At 34.7% G+C, this 14,867-nt stretch overlaps 2 protein-coding genes across 2 annotated transcripts; one reads left to right on the top strand and one right to left on the bottom strand.

Annotated features, from left to right (window-relative positions):
* Nucleotides 1-2,416: 2,416 nt before the first annotated feature.
* LOC131650048 (protein LIGHT-DEPENDENT SHORT HYPOCOTYLS 3-like) lies at nucleotides 2,417-3,284 on the bottom strand. Its single transcript, XM_058919790.1, has 2 exons — nucleotides 3,223-3,284; nucleotides 2,417-2,834 (listed from the first exon to the last, which is right to left on the bottom strand). Exons 1-2 carry the CDS (start codon nucleotides 3,282-3,284, stop codon nucleotides 2,417-2,419), a joined length of 480 nt encoding a protein of 159 aa, XP_058775773.1.
* A 4,604-nt stretch (nucleotides 3,285-7,888) lies between these two features.
* LOC131650047 (uncharacterized) lies at nucleotides 7,889-13,680 on the top strand. The gene is made up of 5 exons (XM_058919789.1): nucleotides 7,889-8,336; nucleotides 8,547-8,918; nucleotides 12,646-13,041; nucleotides 13,166-13,307; nucleotides 13,410-13,680. The coding sequence occupies exons 1-5, from the start codon at nucleotides 7,889-7,891 to the stop codon at nucleotides 13,678-13,680; spliced, it is 1,629 nt and encodes a 542-aa protein (XP_058775772.1).
* The last annotated feature ends 1,187 nt before the right edge of the window (nucleotides 13,681-14,867 follow it).

Here is a 14,867-nt window from a genome sequence, read left to right as displayed (position 1 = left end):
TTGTGAGAAGCGTCCCAGAAATACAAAAACTCTGCCAACATAGGTTGATTATATTCAAGTCCAATTTTTGACAGCTGAATTAAATCATAAATTCCCAAGTCTTTCCAGAATTGAGACTTCTTCGCCTCAACCTTCTCTAACCAAGCATAATAGGGTTCAGGATCTTTCGCTAGAGGGATAGATCGAAACACCTTAAGGGTGTTTGTCATATATTCTAATTGAATGGTTTCCTGAGCTACTAAAGCTTCCGTCGAAGACATAGCTTAGTTTTGTCGAACTTCCGTAGTTTCAACTAAAATAGGTTTCCCTTTGTCATCTACTTTGTTTTTGCTTACAATAGGCCTAGACCTATGATAGCTGGGAAAGAATTCAGAATTCACATTCACATTAGGGTCAGAGATTGGACCCATAAATGCGTATGTTTCACCAACAATTTCAAGAGGGATTAATACCTGAGAAGCATAGATTCCGCGTTTCTCTTCAAGGTATGGAGGCTCTGGTACGTACTCTTGATTTCCTACTTGAACCGGCCTTGATATCTTTAGGGTTGGTTGAGAAGCATCATCAAGTTGTGTTTGCTTAAGCTTTTGATCAGCAGAAGCCATTTGAGGTTAAAGTTTGTTAGAAAAATGCAAGTTTGGTGAATGGGTGTGTGAGGAAGAAGATATCAGAATGTTGTTGTTTTTGAGAGAGCAAGAGGAAACATTTTTAACGTGACAGAAGTCGTTATTTATAGAAGTAATAATTGATCTTTGCAATTCTGAAAGTTTTATGATTACAGATTAGTGGGACACGCGTTCGATGGTGATTGATCGTTCAGGCGGTTGACAGTTTTAGCCTCAGTCCTACTTATTAGGAGTAATTATCACCTTAATGGCGCACGTCTTGATGAGACTTTTTGAAAGAAACGTCATGATTACTATGACGTCATTGAATTTATGGAAAACCGAAAGGTCAAAATAGTTAAAATCTGAAGTGACAAGAAATGCCCATTTCTGCATTTCATTCGAAAAATGCAAGTTTGGTGAATGGGTGTGTGAGGAAGAAGATATCAGAATGTTGTTGTTTCTGAGAGAGCAAGAGGAAATGTTTTTAAAGTGACAGAAGTCGTTATTTATAGAAGTAAGAATTGATCTTTGCAATTCTGAAAGTTTTATGATTACAGATTAGTGGGACACGCGTTCGATGGTGATTGATCGTTCAGGCGGTTGATAGTTTCAGCCTCACTCCTACTTATTAAGAGTAATTATCACCTTAATGGCGCACGTCTTAATGAGAATTTTTGAAAGAAACGTCATGATTACTATGACGTCATTGAATTTATGGAAAACCGAAAGGTCAAAATAGTCGAAATCTGAAGTGACAAGAAATGCCCATTTCTGCATTTCATTCGAAATAGACATTTATTGGGGGAAATTTGTTAGCTGGAGAATCGACAATCAGAGACAAAGTATTTTAGATGATGCGTTTCAAAGAGAAAATAGGAAATGGTCATGCAAAGCTATTTCTCAAAAGTTTCTTCGTATGAGAGCTTTTTCTCTACGTCGAGTTGGAGCTTACACTGGAAAAAAGTCTTCTATATTTCGATAAGTCACGTTGGTTGCGTTCCAGAGCTTCGAGCGAGAATATTTGAATTCCGAAGTAATTCGTTTTAGCCAAAGGGACGCGTGGAAGCATCAGAAAATCAAAATACATGCAAAGGAGCAACGTGACATTTCGTTAAGAAAATACCATTAGGGTCGAATTAGTATAAATAGGAGTCTTAATGTTAGGATTTGGTGTGTTTAATTTGTACAGAAATTACTCAAAAATACTCAAGTACCAAGCGTAAGAGAAAGAGTTTTGCTGAGAATGTACGTGTAACACCAGTATCATTTTCAATGTTATTTTCATTTTATTAATACAAGTCATTTACATACTTTCATTGAATTATTTCATATTACAGTCGAAACATTTAACATTTTTATTTCTCTTTCATATGTTCTTTTACTTTCCTTTTTCTCTTATGCCCTTTCCCTTTAAACTTAAATACCTTTGTCAATACAAGTAGATATCTAGTATGAATTTAGTGACAAATATAACATCACTTAGACACATGTCCTAGGATCAATCTAGTTGATCCTGTAAATTACCAAATATATAAGAATTTGGAGGACTAGCAATTCTTTACCAGAAATTGTTGTAAACAGTTGTCCAACTGAGAGTTTGAAGTGGAGCCAACATAAATACAAGATTTTCCCATATTAAATCTTTAACCAGAAGCCACTGAGTAGTCACTAAAAACCTTTTGAAGCACACAAATGTTAGACTGTTTCCTAGTACAAAAGATAAGGATGTCATCAGCATAAAACATGTGAGATATATAGAGATTGAAACTTTTTTCCATGGAATATGATATGAGAAGAGACATTCATAATTATTGAGTTGCACCTGGGGGTGGAAGCTGGTGGTGACAAAGATGAAGCGGCAATTGCATTGGCAATTGTTGAAGCTGTTGATGCTGATGCTGATGCTGTTGTTGCTGCTGATGCTGATGATGTTGTTGCTGTTGTGGTGGACGCTTTCTTTTCTTCTTCTCGTAGCTTATACCTCTTGCTTTTGATTGAAGATCACGAACTTCGCGAAGGTAAAGCCTAATAGCTCTTGCACCAAATGGATTTGTGTCTGGTTTTCCTCCATTCTCTTCAAAAGCTGCTCTTAATCGACCTATCAGTGCATCAAGGCTTCCCCAAGCTTGTCTTAATGGACATGGACATGGTGCTGGGGGGTTTGGGTGGCCATAGAATGGACAAATTGGTGTGTGCACTTTTGTTTTGCCAAATTGATCCAAGTACCTGAATCAAAATATTAACAAATTCAACCAAAAAAATCAACATATTTCAATAACCCTAGAGGCTAGATCTCTTTCAGTTTCTCAGTTCATTCTTCTTGAATACTCCTTGAAGTAGAAGTTGCATGAGTATAAACTAGTTGAAAAAAATGGCATGTATAGAAGAAGCTTCATAAACAAAGAAAGATCATACCCTAGTTTGAAGAAAATATTATGTTTTTTTTATCAAAGAATAAGAGAAAAAATTGCATGAGTATAAACTAGTTTTTTTTTTATCAAAGAATAAGAGATGAATTTATGAAGGAAGGTAAATGTTCCGTCATTTTATTGTTGTTTCCTACCTTGTTTAATGCAGGCCATGGACCGCTTTCGTGAAAAGGAAAATGGCATACTTGTTGCAACAGATGTTGCTGCAAGAGGTCTTGATATACCCAGTATTAAAACTGTTGTCCATTATCAGCTTCCACATTCAGCAGAGATAAGCCAACTCCTTGCTTCTTCCATCCATATATTTATTATTCATACACATACATACGCATAAGTATGTACATTTATAAAACTTATTTCTTAATTTTAGGTTTATGTTCATAGAAGTGGAAGAACAGCTAGAGCTTCTGCTGAAGGTTGTAGCATTGCTTTAATCTCCCCAAAAGATACAGGACGTGTAGAAATCATTTATCCGCCGTGGTGATTACAGTAGGCATGTGTATTGTAATTTTTATATCACTGAGCTTCATGCAGTTAGTTAAGGATTGATCATTCTCTTATTCTCATATTCAATGAGTTAATTTGTTCCTTTCTTGAGTAGTTATTCTCATTCAAGAATGATCTTGATAGAGCAAAGTTTTAATTATAGAACAGAATTAACGGCTAATGAAAATGGATGAAGAATTTACTGATTATTGTAAAAATATATGTAAAGAATGGAATACAAACTCCCCGAGCTTTTCAGTTGAGAGAAAACAATAAAGGTTCTAGCAGAATGATGAGTACATAAATGTGTCAATTTTCATGCTCACAAGCAAAAGTACGTCTACAAAAGAAACAACAATATTTTATTACTCAATCTATAATTTTTATAGAAACAAAATTGCAAATCTTCTCTAGGCACATAACAACCGAAGCTCCCAATACACTCAAGAGATTAGAATTAGTGTGGTGGAAAAAAAAATGCAAACTAACCCTTCATATTTATATTAAAATGCTACTTCTTTTTTCTTCCTACCATTTGTTGTGGAACTTGGATGAATGTCAACTAAACTTTGACACAAAACTCTGGTTAAAAACTATAGCTAACAAGGACAAAACCAAAGCAAATTTAGCACATGAAGCAAAATGAAATCATTTAGCAAGGATAACATAACCATACTGAGAGGTTTACTTCACTCCAATCCACTTTTGGAGTTTGATTCTTGCCTTTCAAGGCTGGTGATCAGTGTAAAACACAAATTGTCTTAGGTTTACTCTTTCATACCAAAAAGGAAAAATATGAATCTGTTTCGCTGACAGTAGTGTTCTGGCAGTGTTCACTACTTTTATGATTTCCTTTTTGCCACCCACTCTGTTGAAAAAAATATTGAATTTTTAATGCAAACTCCCATTATAGTAAACAAACAATCAATAGGTAAATTTGTTTCTTTCTCTTCATTGTTCTTAAAGTATATAAAACAGTGAAATACTTTTGTTTTTTCCATCTGTGGAAGTGAGTGATCTCTTTGAAATGAGCACATTAAAGATATATAGGCAGCAGGAAGGACACTGCAAATTCTACCACTTTATATCTTTGACTGGATTTGAAAATTCACAATTGATGAAACAATGCAACTCCATCAACCTATCCACAAGTGTAGGTAGCATTGTACCACCAACAATTTCTTACGAGCAATATAAGAATCATGTAAATTTTGATGACACATATTACTCTTAAAAGAATATAATAAAGAGCATCGTGAAGCAATGAACATCACTTGGTGAAAAAACCAATATCACAATGTGGGGAGTGTATTGGTGGTTAAGAAAGTGTATTGGTTCAATCAAGAACAATGGTGTCATGGTGTATGGCTGCAGCAGAACCAAAAGCTACTCATAGTTATAGTAAAATACAATAGTTAATATTTTGTGCCCATTTTAGATGTTTATCAATACCAAAACAATATACAATAATAATCTATTTTATTTCAAGTTTAAAAATAATTAGAATTAAATAAATGTTTTTTAACTTAAAATCAACTATAAAAATAATTTGTAGTAAAATTCGGTAGTTAATCTATTATTTTATTGTAGTGTGAAGAAGGGGAATATATGAATGAAGACTTCAATTAATACTGATATTTGTAGGTAAGAAAAAATTGGAATGTAACAATTTTCAAAAAAAACTATCAAATTTAGGGAGGTTTAAAACCCCCGCAATCTAACATATTTTTTTACAGTGTTGACTTTTAGTGACGTGGCGTAACACGTGGCGTGCCACGTCTGCTTCCGTTAGAGCAAATAGACGGCAAGGACTAAAAATGGAGACGGAAAAATTTAAGAGGACCATTCTTTGAATGAAAATTTTATAGGGACTAAAACTGGATTTTGACTTATTTATAGGGACCAAAAACATATTTAACCCTAATTTTAATAAAATTTGATTTTTTTTTCTATATTTCTTTTTTTTAGGACCAAATTTATTTGATCTTCTTCTCCGACTTTTACCCCATTCTTTTGGTTTCTAGCTTGGTCTATGGTGGATCTTTGGTTGGCTTTCGAACTCTGGTTACGTTATCTCATTGATTTCAGTTTACACTCCTGATTTTAGGATCACAAACTTTGTCGACGGGTTTAACTGTAACTTTTGTTTTTAGGGTTGACTGCGGATTTAAGCTTTTTGTTTTCAGTTTGGCGGTCTTGAGTGGAGTTTGTGCTCCGTTTAGGTGTTTGGTAAATGCAGAAGGAGGATGGATTAAAGTGACCCATCTGAAGCGATATGGAGTGCAATGGGATATCTTTCCATTTGGGGGAGGAACCAGAATTTCATTTCTGTGAATAAGGTGGTGACATCTTTGTACGTCTCCGAGTTCCCTGAGTCGTACACTGCTAGGGATCTTTTTGAATTGTTTGGTTGTTCAGGGCATGTAGTTGAGGTCGCGATATCACCCAGAAGAAACAAGTTTGGTAAGCGGTTCGGCTTTGCGAGGTTTATCGAAGTGGGAGACAGTAGGCTATTAGCAGTCCGTTTGGATAATATCATTATCGATGGCAGCAAAATTCACGTTAACATTCCAAGATTTCGGAGGGCTTTAATTGGGGATGGAGGGAGGATGGGTGGTATAACTAAGGGGATGCAGGGTAGGGCAACGCCGTTAGAAGACGAGAAGTTTAAGGATGGGTTTCGAGATGAATCTAGTAGGAACTCATCAAAATCGTATGTTGAGGCTGTTGTGAACAATCCTACGGTTCCGAAGGTTAACGAGGCACATAATGTTCTACTCAACTTTCAATCGGATGTCGTTCAAAGAAAAAGGTTGGAAAAGGTGTATATGGGTAAGGTTAGCATTCCGGGTTCAGCTTATAATGTTCAAACACATATGGAGATGGAGGGTGTTTTTGCGATTAAAGTCACTCCTTTCGACGGTAATTGTTGTATGCTAGAGGAGATGGAAGAGGGGTTCATTAGGGATTTGATCAGTAAAGGAGAAATTTGGTGGAAGACTTGGTTCACCAAATTTAAGAAGTGGGAGGAAGGTATGGTAGATGATTGTAGAGATGCATGGTTTCGTATCTACGACATCTCGACTCACGTTTGGAACTCAGTTTTCTTTGTTGCATTGGCTGAAAATTGGGGAAGGTTTATTTGTATTAATGAACATACTGCAAAAGGGGAAGCATTCGATGTCGCAAGAGTCATGGTGAGTGTTCCGATTTCACAAGTGATTCCTAATTCTGTTTCGGTCAATATCGATGGAAGGCGATTTGAGCTATTTATTAGGGAAGACACGACGAGACTATATCGATCAACATCAAGTAAACCGATTTCCATTTCTACTGATGTTGATTCGTCTAAGTCTGAAGAAGATTGGAATGTTGTTTTTGTGGATTCGGCAGAAGCGGGGGGGTCGAATTACACTAGAAACAGTACCGAGCAAGTCTCTATTGATGCTGGTTCGACTGTTAACGAAAGGAGGAATCTGGATGGAGATGCAAATTCAAAGGCACTGAATGAATTTGAGGAAATAAGGGAAGGTGCAGCTGTCCGTAAAACTGATGCTGGTGTGTTTGATTTTTCTTTGGCTAATATTCGTCACGCTAAGAAAGACGGAGATATGGGGTTAGGCGAGTCGGAAGACAATATCAAGGGAAAGACTGTAGCTATTTCTGGTTCTATGCCATTCGATACTCATGATTTTTCAAAGTTGGGAGGTACTCAAAATGGGAGAGGGGCATGCACTAACGCTGAGATCAATCATGTCTATAGGAAAAATTCTGTAATATCAGGTCCATCTGTTGTGAAATGTACAGTAGGGTTATGTGGGGGCAAGTCTGGTGGGAAAAAATTGAAAGTAAAAAATGTGAATGAGATGGTTGGATTGGACAAAGGTGTCAAGAGTTGTTTTACCAAAGGGATTGCCTGAGGGTCTCTTAAGGCTGGCATTAACGCCTTTAAAAAAAAGACATAGGAAGCAGTCTTTGCTCAAAACAATGGAGGGTGGCAGTTTTATCAGTGGAAGGTCGACGAAATATTGGGTGGACCACATGGCAGAGTCAGATATTAGAATAAACAATGGAAGACAATGGGAGTTTGTAAACCGTGACGTGAAGGATAAATTATGGGCGGCCATTATCGCTTTGGGAGTCGTAGATGAGGAGGGTAGGAAAAAGCTAGTGAGTAGGATTGAAGACTTGGAGCAAGGGAAAGAAATTGAAGTGGAAAGAAGGCGAATATAAGAGGCGCGGAATGATTATAGGATCATTAAATATTAGAAGGGGGTGAATGCACTCAAAAGAAGGAGAATTAGTTCCATAATTATTAAAGGTAAAGCGAACATTTTTCTTATTCAAGAAACAAAGGTGACTAGTATGGACGAAGCTATTGCTAATAGTTTTTGGAAATCCTTGGATATTAGTTTTTCTTTCTCTAATTCGGTGGGAAGATCAGGGGGTTTGATAACTTTGTGGAGGAACGATTGTATGTCGGTGTTGAATAGTTTTAAGGGTGATGGCTTTTTGGGTATTAAAGTGAGGTGGAAGGATAATCTTTATTATGTGGTGAATGTTTATTCTTCGTGCGATCTCAATAAGAAGAAATCTATGTGGGATGAGTTGTTAGAATTGAAGAAGATTTTGCTTGATGGAGAGTGGATCTTGGGAGGTGACTTCAATGCTATCAAGAATGGTAAAGAGAGGAGAGGTAGGAGGGCCATGTTGAATAAGAGAGAAGCAGAGTTATTTTCAGAATTTATTTTCAAAAGTGCTTTGGTGGACGTTCCTTGTAAAGGAAAAAATTTCTCTTGGTTTAGCGGAGATGGTAAGTCGAAGAGTAGGATTGACCAGTTCCTTTTATCGAGCATCGTGGTGAATAGTTGGGAAGTGATTGGTCAATTGATTGGTGATAGGGACATCTCGGATCATTGTCCCATTTAGATTATGATGGAAAGTTAAAATTGGGGTCCTAAACCGTTCAAATTTAACAATGAATGGTTCTCGAACGTTTCTTTCATTCCTTTTGTTGAAAAAGAGTGGAAAAGTTTGAAGGTGGAAGGAAGAGGAGACTTTATTCTTAAGGAAAAACTTGGGATACCCGGTCACATCGCAGTGGACTCGGTTCATGCGGCGGACATCATGTCTTTGAGGAGGAGTTTATCGGCATTTGATGGGTGGGAGGAGGGAAAAGATTCCGTGGTGTGGTTGGGAAACTCGGAGAAAGAGTTTTCGGTAGCTTCTTGTTATGAATTGTATAAGAAATTACTTATTCCATACGGCCCTCCTATAAAAAATGCGAAAGCTTTTGGCCTTTTGTGGGTGATGGAAGTGCCTTACAAGATAAAGACTTTTGGATGGAGACTTCTTCACAATAGGCTTCCGATGAAAGATCTTTTGGTGATGAGAGGTATGTCTTTTCCTTCGAACGTTTTAAAGTGTATTTTTTGTGGATATTATGCGGAAAGTAGGAATCATTTATTTTTTGGTTGTTTGGTGCTGAAGTATATTTAGAGAGAAATAGCTTATTGGGTGAGTAAAGAGGATATTTTTGAAGAGGAGTGTTTATCGAATTTTATGGATTGACACTTTTTTTTTCATAGTAAAAAGGTGAAGGATAGAAAATTGGATGTTGTTTGGATGGCTACAACTTGGAGTCTTTGGTTATTTAGGAATGGTTGGTGCTTTCGTAAGGAGGCTTGGAATGTGAATAATATCGTTTGGAACATTAAGTTGTTAGTTTGGAAGTGGTCGTTTTGCGGAAAAATTACACACCCCAATTACTCTTTTTACGAGTTTTGTATGGATCCTTTGTATTTTCTCTCATAATTGTAATTGGTTTGTAATCTTCTTTTTTTGTCGGGTTTTCCCAGTTTTCTTTGTAATCAATCGGGTTGAAGAACCCTTAGTTCTCCCTTTAACGTCATCTTGCTTTCTAAAAAAACAAAAAAAAAACATTTATTTTCTCCAATATTAACATTTCTAAAATCAAATTCAAGTTTACCTTGAGAAATAGTTGTTTTTTTTTTCTTTCAATAAGCAATTGATTATAGTTGTTTTTTTAATATACCTTGAGAAATAGTTGTATTACCAAGAATATCATATTTACAATTTTGTATTATTTTAGAAACTATTTGTTTATAAATTATTAGATAATTTAATTTTTTTATATTTTAATGATGTCATTTTAATGAAATAATTTGAAATAATAATTATGATTGATTTTTAAAAAATTATTCAAAAATTAATTATTTTTTCATAGCATAGTGACTAAAAATCACATTTTAAATATTAACAAATTGAATGTCACATATTCGAATTCGCGTTTAAATTTAAATTATTCTTGCATAACTAATAACTAAGTTGACTTAATATACATCCAAAAAATTATTTTTGGTTTAAAACATACTATATAAATTAGTGCTAGAACAGTAGAACTTGATTAAAATTGGGGTCTGATGACGTATAGAGATATGTATCATGCTTATTTGCATGCCTTGAAGTTATTTCTAACTTGTGCGTTGAATTTCCATTTTTGTGTATTAATGCCACTTTTTTCTAATTAACTAATTATATATAGAACTCCGTTGACGGTTTATTTATTTGAACATTTTTAAAAATAATATATTTTCTACTCAACATGCTGTGATCTTGAAACTATACGATGGTTGTGAAAACGACTTCTTCTAGATTCTCAAATTGAAGAGGCTGTGAATTGTGTGATGTGTTCGTTCTACGTAGAACAAATGGAAAAGATATACAGGGAGGTGGACTTGTAGTGCAAAAGTTACAACTTGCGTTAGGATATGGGACAAATTGATACTAGGGTGACAAAACAGATCTGAATTGTTATATATGTTTATTTTTCATGCAAATTTTTTGTAAGAGGGAACAAAATTTTTGGCTTGCGCTCTCAAATATGTGCGTTTTGTCCTATTTTTTGTGTGATTTTGTGAATGCCAACATTAATATACATTTTTTATATTTTTTAGACGTTAAAAATACAGTATCCGTATATCCATCTTAATTTTTGTATGATTAATATTTTAGGATTGTATCATCAACCATGTCAGCTTCATCTCACCGATTTTTATACCAGTTAAAACGAGATGGATATACCCGTTTCACAACTTAACAGCCAGTTGATACTACTAATAAACATATGTTATAATGCATTAGAAAGTTATAGCCACTTGAAGGCAATCAGTTAGATAAATAATAAGGTACAACTAGAAAAAAACAATCAATCTTGCAATTATTCAATACTGGTAGTTGTTGTTATAGGGAAAAGTAGGCAATAAATTAGCCATTTTTAGAGATATACATGATATAAAGCCATTGAACATGCATGTTTTTAACAAATTTTTAAGTTCTAAAATTGATGGATTTTATAATTTATTTAGAGACCCTTTAAGTATGATTTATATATACATATATTGTCCAATTTAATTATTACTTACTTTATATTACTCATTTAATAATGAATTTAACTGTTATGTGTTAGTATCTCTATGATTTTTTTAGTTGATTTACGAAATATTTTAAATATTCTTATGCTTTTGTAAAAGAAAAAGAAAATGGAAAATTAGTGTTATTCAAAATTTCAAACATATCGTCAGACGTTATATTCAACTACAAAAAAAAGTCACATAAAATAGACCAAAACAAAGTCATATAAAAATAGAATCACAAGATAAAAGATAAATATTTGAGTAAACAGTCAACTTGATCTTTGAATATGTGAAATACAATTAATTTAATTCATTAAATTTCGAAGACTTATGAAGTTATCCTAATATTTATAATGAACAATTCAACTTGTTTTGGCCTAATATTTAGTTCATTGTAGGAGTATATTTTATTTTAGAGCATCGTGGAGTAGCATTAATTATGTAAGGGGACACAAAGTTTGGCTTTTATATATATAATTATATAACTTATCCTTTTTATAAGTATAAGAGCCAGTTTATTATAATATTTAATTATTTTATTTAATTTTTAAAAATGTTTTCATAAATTTAGAAGTATTATGGCAATTCACACACATAAAAGTTTTGGTTTTATAAATTTCCCAAAACCTGGAACAAGGAATTATAATATGTCATTAAGTTTAGGATATCACTTTCTTCATTAATATGGCAATTTTAATGTTGTTAATGTAGATTTTAGAATATATAGAAGTCATGTGTGTCATGAAATCCTGAACATAAATCTGTCGTTAGAGGTACTAAGATTTTTTTTCTTCATTAAATATAGAGAATATTAGGGATACTCATACCAATTTACAACAGAGAGATTCTAAACCAAATGCATCTTATTTATAACAAGCAATAGGGTTCTTACAAAATTTATAGAAATTACATTTGGAACGAGGAATATCTCCTTTAAAAGACCATTTCTAAGCTAACAATTTTACTGACCAAACTAGATCTTCTAAATTAAAGAGTCATTGGAATAGGTTTAATATGCAACTAGAACATAAGATAGTAAATGTAATATAATTTTAACATAAGGTTAGTTGAATGAAGATGATTATAATTATAAAATAAGGTTAGTTGAATGAATAGTATCATATCATCTGCCATTTTCTTTCCCTTTCTATTCATACTCATGAGGTTGGGTAACAAATAAATATAATCAATCAAAATATGTGGTAGTCATTTTGTGAATAGAAGGAATATAATCAATCAAAATATGTGGTAGCCATTTTGTGAATAGAAGGGAATTGAAAGAGTTAAATTTGTTTATTGAAAATATGGAGTTGGTTGAAACTTTGTCGGTAGGAAGAAGTTTCACTTGGTTCAGTTTGGATGGGAGGGCCATGAGTCGGTTAGATAGATTTTTTTATCTCTGATAATCAGATGGATGTCTGGAAAGTAGGTGGTCAAGTCATTGGTTATAGAGATCTTGACCATTGTCCTATTTCGTTCAAGGGGAATGATCTAAATTGGGGTTCGAAACCTTTCATTTTTTTTCTTGTTGGACTAAGCACGGGGATTTTTTTCTCTTTTGCTGAAAATAGTTGGTTATCTTCGGATATTCATGGCAAAGCTATTTTTGTGTTTAAGGAAAAACTGAAACTCTTGAGAGGTTGTTGAGAAAATGAAATCTTGAAGTGTTTGGGTACTTAAATTTAGAGGTGGAGGATGCGTTAAAGGACTTTAACGATCTTGATATTGAAGGGGAAGATTGTGATATGGTGGATGGGTCGAATCTTGCTTCAAGAAGGTCGTTGGCCTCTTCTAGGGTGTGGAATTCGATTTACTTCAAAGAGAGTGTTCTTCGGCAGAAAGCTAGATGTTTATGGCTTTCAGAAGGAGACTTAAATTCTCATTTTTTTCACAAAGCAATCAAACATCGAGTTAGGAGAAATTCGTTGTTGGGGCTGAATTCACCTAATGGGTGGATTGATAAGGTGGATTTGGTCAAAGAGGAGGTTTGGTCTCACTTTGAACAAAGGTTTTCGGAATATTTGTTCTCAAGATCTCTCATGGATGGGATTCTCTTCACGTCTCTCTTGAGGGTGGATGCTCGTACCTTGGAGGTTCCTTTTTTGAAAGAGGAAGTCCATTTGGAATTGTGATGGTGATAAGAGTCTGAGCCCCGACATATTTAATTTGGTTTTCTATAAGGCTTGTTGGCCTTTCTTGAAATCAGATATTCTTGCTTTCGTTAATGAGTTTCATGCTTTTGCTTCTTTGCCCAAAGCGGTTACTTATTCATTTTTGGCTTTGATTCCCAAGGTGGATATTCCAACTTCTTTGGATGACTATATACCGATTTGCCTCTTTGGAAGCATGTATACAATCTTGGCCAAATCTTGACTCTAGATTAAAAAAGGTAGTTGGTAAGTTGGTTTCTACTTGTCAATCCGCTTTTATTCCTAATAGAAATATGTTAGTTGGGGGTTGGTGGTCAATGAAGTGTTGGATTATGCAAAGATATTCAAGAAGAGTTTTATGATGGTGAAAGTGGATTTCGAGAAGGCTTATGATTGTGTGTCTTGGGACTTTCTGAGATATTTGTTGCGTAGGATGTGTTTCGGAGAGAAATGGAGAAGTTGGATGGAAGCACTTATTTTTAATATTTCCATGTCGATTCTTGTGAATGGTAGTACGACTAGAGATTTTTTGGTTTCTAGAGGATTGTGTCAAGGAGATTTGAAGGATTAGCGAGAATGGTGAATATGGCGTCTTCAGTGGGTGATTTGAAGGGTATTCAGATTAATGATTTAGCTTACTTTAATATTCTTCAATTCACCGATGATACTTTTGTAATCGGGGATGATTCTTGGGACAACCTGTGGTGTTTTAAGGCCACTCTTCGTGGCTTTGAATTAGCTTCTGGTCTTCGGGTGAATTTGAACCAAAGTTTACTTTTGGGGGTTAATTTGGACCCGATTTTTCTTCAAGCGGGATCTTCTTTTATTAATTGGGAGATTAGTTCCTCTTATTTTATTTTTCTCGGCATTCCGGTTGGGATCAATCCTAGTAGGAGATATGTGTGGAAGCCTATTATTTCTAAGTTAAGAAGAAGGTTAGGAGGGTGGTAAAATAGACATTTATCTATTGATGGAAGATTGGTCCTTTTGAATTCGGTGTTGTCTAGTATTCCGATTTTTATATTCTCTTTTTACAAGACTCTTAAAGCAATTATCAAGGAGATTATCATGCTTCAAAGATTTTTTCTTTAAGGAAGTGATGAAGTGAAAAATAAGATTTGTTGGATTGTTTGGGATAAGGTGTGTTTACCAAAGAAAGATGGCGGTCTTGGTGTAAAATATTGTGGGAAATTTAACTTGGCTCTTAGCAAATGGAAGTGGCGTATCTTGAATGATGACAATTATTTTTGGACTAACCTCTTTCTTGTAGGTATGGTGATATCAAAACATCTATGCTTGGAGACTCGGGTTTTCACTCGAGAAGTAAAGTGTCACTTTGGTGGAGGCATCTTTGTGCGGTTGGAAGATTGGAGTCGAAACCTTTGGCAAATTGGTTCTCCTCCTCTATTTTGTGCAAACTCGGTGACAACACTTGCATTGAATTTTGGCGTGATCATTGGATTAGTCCATCACCTCTTTGCAACTTATTTTTGAAATTTTTTTGTTGACAGATTCTATGTATTCAAAGGTTACTTGTATGGGGGACTGGATTAATGGTGTATGGGAATGGGCCATTAGGTGGAGGTTAGGTCACGCTTTACGGGAAACAGATGCCCATATCGGTGATTTATTACTTTTGTTGGTTCTAGTTCAACTGCAGAGCTCTTTTCCTGATTCTTTTGTTTGGTGGAGGAATGTCAATGGTTTCTCCGTGAGTAATTCCTATAATTGCATTTGTATCAGGATTCCTGTACTTGG

This window comes from Vicia villosa, linkage group LG2 (genome assembly GCF_029867415.1).
Source record: "Vicia villosa cultivar HV-30 ecotype Madison, WI linkage group LG2, Vvil1.0, whole genome shotgun sequence".
Classification (NCBI taxonomy): Eukaryota; Viridiplantae; Streptophyta; class Magnoliopsida; order Fabales; family Fabaceae; genus Vicia; species Vicia villosa.
Note: the sequence above shows the minus strand (reverse complement) of the source record. Positions and strands in the feature narration are given on the sequence as shown.